The 6,941-nt window shown below is 44.2% G+C and overlaps 1 protein-coding gene across 1 annotated transcript; it reads left to right on the forward strand.

The window, feature by feature from the left end:
- Positions 1-246: 246 nt before the first annotated feature.
- Positions 247-5,746, forward strand: LOC121548194 (GTPase IMAP family member 7-like). The gene is made up of 2 exons (XM_041859569.2): positions 247-274; positions 5,016-5,746. Exons 1-2 carry the CDS (start codon positions 247-249, stop codon positions 5,744-5,746), a joined length of 759 nt encoding a protein of 252 aa, XP_041715503.2.
- Positions 5,747-6,941: the final 1,195 nt, after the last annotated feature.

Consider the following 6,941-nt stretch of genomic DNA (forward strand, 5'->3'; position numbering starts at 1 on the left):
AAACAGTTGCTCTTACCTGTCATTTTCCTCTTTTCGTTGTGCAGCCACGGGATGACGAAACCTGAAACAGGAAAATGAATAGGGAGGTCTTCAACACGTCTCTGCAAATCTAAAATGAATGTTTTTCATCCCAATTATATACTGAATTGTATAGAGGTAGGGTCAATCGTGTGGGCGGTTCTAAGGGAGCTTGATAGATAAAACATAGGAAAGTTGCACCTTTCCACTTCATTCAATTTCAACAAGATGGGTTGTCGCTACTCGATCCCTGAAGGTGAGAATGACGTTCTTAAACTTTTTTGCAATGAGGTGAAGTTAGCTTTATATTAGCCTAGGCAGCTGATAGTGCATATCTAGCGCCCATGCGCTATATTCTATGATTGACGATCATTCCCGGTATTCAGTAATACACTCGTGTCCCCTGTTGACCGGCTCTTACATAAATGATCCTCCATTCAGGCTGAAAAGGCATACTTTTCCTCCTTAACTATCTTTAATGGTGAGAAGGTTGAGAAAATATGCTTACTTTCTTTATGAAACACAATTTTCCAAACACAATTTAGGATGTTTCACACCATGATCAGCCAAGGGTGTGCAACATTCTAAAATGTCCGAAAATTGTGTTTCATAAAAAAAGTATTGCTATTGGTTCAGGGACCTCGCCTGTCCAATCCATTGCATATAAATATTTGTCTATTTTCAATGAATTACATTTTCATTATATGTATAAAATACTTGCTTAAAACGTCAATAGCTTCCACCCCATATCACTTTCCTGAATACAACCAACTGTTATTGGTTCAGGGACCTTGTCTGTACAATCTACGACAATTACGTTTGTCTTTTTTGACTTTGGCTATTTAAAAAAGTATATATTTTAAATTAATTTACATGAAAAATACTTCCTTAAAACTTGAATAGCTTCGACCCCATATTACTTTTATTAACACAACCATCTAATAATGGTTCAGGGACCTCACCAGTCCAATCCACAGCAAATACTTTAGTATTTTTTTACTTTGTCTATTTAAAAAAATACATTTTCATTGAATTTACATGAGAAAGACTTACTTAAAACTTCAATAGCTGCCACCCCATGTCACTTGCATGAATACAACCAACTGCTATTGGTTCAGGGACTTGTCTGTACAATCTATGGCAATTACTTTTGTAGTTTTTGACTTCGGCTATTTTCTCTGAATTTTAATGGACTTTACATTAAAAAAGATACTTCCTTAAAACGTCAATAGCTTCCACCCCAATATGACCTGCATTAATACAACCAACTGTTATAGATTCAGGGACCTCTTCCCTCCAATCTACAGCATTTACTTTTTGTAATTTTTTAATTTACTTTACATAACAAATATTTCCTTAACTTTAATAGCTTCCATCCATTTACATGTTTACATTTACATTTACGTCATTTAGCAGACGCTCTTATCCAGAGCGACTTACAAATTGGTGCATTCACCTTATAGCCAGTGGGATAACCACTTTACAATATGTTTTTTATTTGTATTATTATTTTAAAAATTTTGGGGTGGGGTAAGGGGGGGTAGAAGGATTACTTTATCCTATCCCAGGTATTCCTTAAAGAGGTGGTGTTTCAAGTGTCTCCGGAAGGTGGTGAGTGACTCCGCTGTCCTGGCGTCGTGAGGGAGCTTGTTCCACCATTAGGGTGCCAGAGCAGCGAACAGTTTTGACTGGGCTGAGCGGGAACTGTGCTTCCGCAGAGGTAGGGGGGCCAGCAGGCCAGAGGTGGATGAACGCAATGCCCTCGTTTGGGTGTAGGGGCTGATCAGAGCCTGAAGGTACGGAGGTGCCGTTCCCCTCACAGCTCTGTAGGCAAGCACCATGGTCTTGTAGCAGATGCAAGCTTCAACTGGAAGCCAGTGGAGTGTGCGGAGGAGCGGGGTGACGTGAGAGAACTTGGGAAGGTTGAACACCAGACGGGCTGCGGCATTCTGGATGAGTTGTAGGGGTTTATTGGCACAGGCAGGGAGCCCAGCCAACAGCGAGTTACAGTAATCCAGACGGGAGATGACAAGTGCCTGGATTAGGATCTGTGCCGCTTCCTGTGCAAGGCAGGGTCGTACTCTCCGAATGTTGTAGAGCATGAACCTACAGGATCGTGTCACCGCCTTGATGTTAGCGGAGAACGACAGGGTGTTGTCCAGGGTCACGCCAAGGCTCTTCGCACTCTGGGAGGAGGACACAACGGAGTTGTCAACCGTGATGGCGAGATCATGGAACGGGCAGTCCTTCCCCGGGAGGAAGAGCAGCTCTGTCTTGCCGAGGTTCAGCTTGAGGTGGTGATCCGTCATCCACACTGATATGTCTGCCAGACATGCAGAGATGCGATTCGCCACCTGGTTATCGAGAAGGGGGAAAGGAGAAGATTAGTTGTGTGTCGTCTGCGTAGCAATGATAGGAGAGGCCATGTGAGGATATGACAGAGCCAAGTGACTTGGTGTATAGCGAGAATAGGAGAGGGCCTAGAACTGAGCCCTGGGGGACACCAGTGGTGAGAGCATGTGGTGCGGAGACAGATTCTCGCCACGCCACTTGTAGGAGCGACCGGTCAGGTAGGACGCAATCCAACAGTGAGCCGCGCCGGAGATGCCCAACTCGGAGAGGGTGGAGAGGAGGATCTGATGGTTCACAGTATCAAAGGCAGCAGACAGGTCTAGAAGGACAAGAGCAGAGGAGAGAGAGTTAGCTTTAGCAGTGCGGAGAGCCTCCATGACACAGAGAAGAGCAGTCTCAGTTGAATGACCAGTCTTGAAACCTGACTGGTTTGGATCAAGAAGGTCATTCTGAGAGAGATAGCAAGAGAGTTGGCTAAAGACGGCACGCTCAAGAGTTTTGGAGAGAAAAGAAAGAAGGGATACTGGTCTGTAGTTGTTGACATCGGAGGGATCGAGTGTAGGTTTTTTTGAGAAGGGGGTGCAACTCTCGCTCTCTTGAAGACGGAAGGGACATAGCCAGCGGTCAAGGATGAGTTGATGAGCGAGGTGAGGTAAGGGAGAAGGTCACCGGAGATGGTCTGGAGAAGAGAGGAGGGGATAGGGTCAAGCGGGCAGGTTGTTGGGCGGCCAGCCATCACAAGTTGCAAGATTTCATTTGGAGAGAGAGGGGAGAAAGAAGTCAAAGCATAGAGTAGGGCAGTGTGAGCAGGACCAGCAGTGTCATTTGACTTAACAAACGAGGATCGGATGTCGTCAACTTTTTTTTCAAAATGGTTGACGAAGTCATCCACAGAGAGGGAGGGGGGAGGATTCAGCAGGGAGGAGAAAGTGGCAAAGAGCTTCCTAGGGTTAGAGGCAGATGCTTGGAATTTAGAGTGGTAGAAAGTGGCTTTATTAGCAGAAACATAGGAAGAAAATGTAGAGAGGAGGGAGTGAAAAGATGCCAGGTCCGCAGGGAGTCTAGTTTTCCTCCATTTCCACTCGGCTGCCCGGAGCCCTGTTCTGTGAGCTTGCAATGAGTCGTCAAGCCACGGAGCAGGAGGGGAGGACCGAGCCGGCCGGGAGGATAGGGGACATAGAGAGTCAAAGGATGCAGAAAGGGAGGAGAGGAGGGTTGAGGAGGCAGAATCAGGAGATTGGAGGGAGAAGGATTGAGCAGAGGGAAGAGATGATAGGATGGAAGAGGAGAGAGTAGCGGGAGAGAGAGAGCGAAGGTTGCGACGGCGCATTACCATCTGAGTAGGGGCAGAGTGAGTAGTGTTGGCGGAGAGCAAGAGAGAAAAGGATACAAAATAGTGGTCGGAGACATGGAGGGGAGTTGCAGTAAGATTAGTAGAAGAACAGCATCTAGTAAAGATGAGGTCAAGTGTATTGCCTGCCTTGTGAGTAGGGGGGGACGGTGAGAGGGTGAGGTCAAAAGAGGAGAGGAGTGGAAAGAAGGAGGCAGAGAGAAATGAGTCAAAGGTAGCCATAGGGAGGTTAATGTCACCCAGGACTGTGAGGGGTGAGCCATCCTCAGGAAAGGAACTTATCAAGGCGTCAAGCTCATTGATGAATTCTCCAAGGGAACCTGGAGGGCGATAAATGACAAGGATGTTAAGCTTGAATGGGCTAGTGACTGTGACAGCATGGAATTCAAATGAGGAGATAGACAGATGGGTCAGGAGAAAAAGAGAGAATGTCCACTTGGGAGAGATGAGGATTCCTGTGCCACCACCCCGCTGACCAGATGCTCTCTGGGTATGCGAGAACACATGGTCAGACAAGGAGAGAGCAGTAGGAGTAGCAGTGTTTTCAGTGGTAATCCATGTTTCCGTCAGCGCCAAGAAGTCGAGGGACTGGAGGGTAGCATAGGCTGAGATGAACTCTGCCTTGTTGGCCGCAGAACGGCAGTTCCAGAGGCTGCCGGAGACCAGGAACTCCACGTGGGTCGTGCGTGCAGGAACCACCAGGTTAGAGAGGCAGCAGCCACGCGGTGTGAGGCGTTTGTATAGTATTTTTCTTTAAAGTTAATTGAAATAAATATGTCAAAAAAGCTAAACTTATTGCCGTGGATTCAAGAGAAGAGGACTCTGAACAATGTCAAATTGATTTGAGATCTGTATGTCATGTGGTTGAGAAGCTATTAAGATTTGTTATTAACATGCAAAAGTAGACATTGCAGTTTTAAGACGGTTGCTTAAACCTCTGAGAAGAGGAGAGCAATATTTTAGCTATATTTCGCCTCCAAAAATAAAATGAGACACCGAATTGCAAAAACAAGGGGTGTAACTTGTTTGCTATCGTCAGCGATCGTCGCTATGTATCATTCTTGCACGTTCCGTTGAAGAGGTATTGATGAGCAAAATCCAAATATTTAATGTAAACTAACTATAAAATAGCTTTTTTGCAGTTGTTTCTTTAGTTTCACACAGAAAACATTGTTGAGTGTATGAATCCAATTTCTTCCAGCACAAGAAGAATGAAGTTTAGCAGGACATTTGTTTTCACTGAATAGGTCACTAGGCATGAATTCTTCACTAAACATTAATTAAATATTTTCAGGTCCTGACCTGAGAATTGTGATGATTGGAAAAACTGGAGTGGGGAAAAGTGCTGTTGGAAACACCATTTTGGGCAAAAACATATTCAAATCTCATCCCAGCGCTAACTCTGTGACTGGGACTTGTGAAAAGCATCAACTTCGAGAGAGTAAGAGGTGGATACATGTGGTGGATACACCAGGGATTTTAGATACAGGCAAAGAAGCTACAGATATAAAAAACGAGATAGTGAAGTGTGTTCAGGTCTCCACCCCTGGTCCTCATGTCTTCCTGCTGGTGATCCAGGTTGGCAGATTCACTAAAGAGGAGCAGAATTCGATCGAGGCCCTGGAGGAAATATTTGGACCAGAGGCCTCCAATCACATGATTGTACTGTTTACTCGTAAGGATGAACTTCAGGGTCAAACAATACAAGAGTATGTACGCACCGGTCATCCAAAGCTTCAAGAAGTGATTCAACGCTGTGGCAACAGATTCCATGTTTTCAACAACAGAGATGGGAAGAGAAGTCAAGTTGTTGAGCTGATCAAGAAGATTGATGACATGGTGGCAGTAAATGGAGGAAAGCACTACACTGACGAAATGTATCAGGAGGCAGAGATAATGATTGAACAGCAAAAGATGACAAGGGAATTGGCAGAGCTCCTAACATACAAATTCACATTCCTTGCTGAATTGCAGCAGAGAGTCATTCGGTTTCAAAAAATACTTGTTTTAGAAGATGACTACTAATGAAGCATAGCTGTGGCTATCTCCTCTCCACGAGGAACACAATCTGTGACTACTACCATTGATGTGAATCATGAAATCTTTACCATATAGCCTACTGTAGTATAACACAATATAGTAGTTGAGTAGGAAGTCTCTCTTTCTCTAATCAACATTTTTCTTTATTATTTGAGATTAACATTAGTTAAAATGCTATGTATTAAAAATCAGAATGTTGTAAATACAATATGAAGAGAAAAGTGAAAATGAACTGTGGTATGACATGATGATTGAGCTCTAAGCTTACAGTAACTGTCACGACTTCCTCCGAAGCTGCCTCCCCTCCTTGTTCGGGCAGGCTTCGGCGTTCGTCGTCACTGGCCTTCTAGCCACTGCCGCTCCATATCTCATCCTTCCATTTGTCTTGTCTTGTCAATTACACACACCTGGTTCATATTCCCCTCATTAGTATGTGTTTAAGTGTTCCCTCTGCCCCCTTGTCCTTGTGGGTGATTGTTGCATGTGAGATGAGTGTAGCTCGGTGGAGCTACCTGTACTTTGTATTGCCGGGGCATATTTTCCCCGTGTGTCTGTATTTGTTCCAGTGCGGAATAAACTCTGTATTCTGTGATCTACCCTCCTGCGCCTGACTCCTTCAAATCACACTCTCACAGTAACACTTAAATTAAGTCATGGTGATCTGAAATTCGAGCATAATCTAACTAAAATTGTAAGAAGATAGTTTATTGTTGAACATGCCATATTCTATACTGAACAAAAATATAAACGAAACATGCAACAATTTCAATGATTTTAATCAGTTACAGTTCATATAAGGAAATCAGTCAATTTAAATAAATAAATTAGGACCTAATCTATGGATTTCACATGACTGGGCAGGGGTGCAGCCATAGGTGGGCCTGGGAGGGAACAGGTCCACCCACTTGGGAGCCAGGCCCACCCAATCAGAATGAGTTTTTCCCCACAAAAGGGCTTTATTACTGACAGAAATACTCCTCAGTTTCATCAGCTGTCCGGGTGGCTGGTCTCAGACGATCCTCCTATCTTGGCAAAGGAGAAATGTTCACTAACAGGGATGTAAACTAATTTGTGCACAACATTTGAAAGAAATAAGCATTTTGTGGTATGGAAAAACATTTGACTGGTACTGTATTGTTGTTTAAGATAGGCCTACTTGTTTTAAGCTTAACTGATAAAA

This window comes from Coregonus clupeaformis, unplaced genomic scaffold (assembly GCF_020615455.1).
Source record: "Coregonus clupeaformis isolate EN_2021a unplaced genomic scaffold, ASM2061545v1 scaf0658, whole genome shotgun sequence".
NCBI classification, from domain to species: domain Eukaryota; kingdom Metazoa; phylum Chordata; class Actinopteri; order Salmoniformes; family Salmonidae; genus Coregonus; species Coregonus clupeaformis.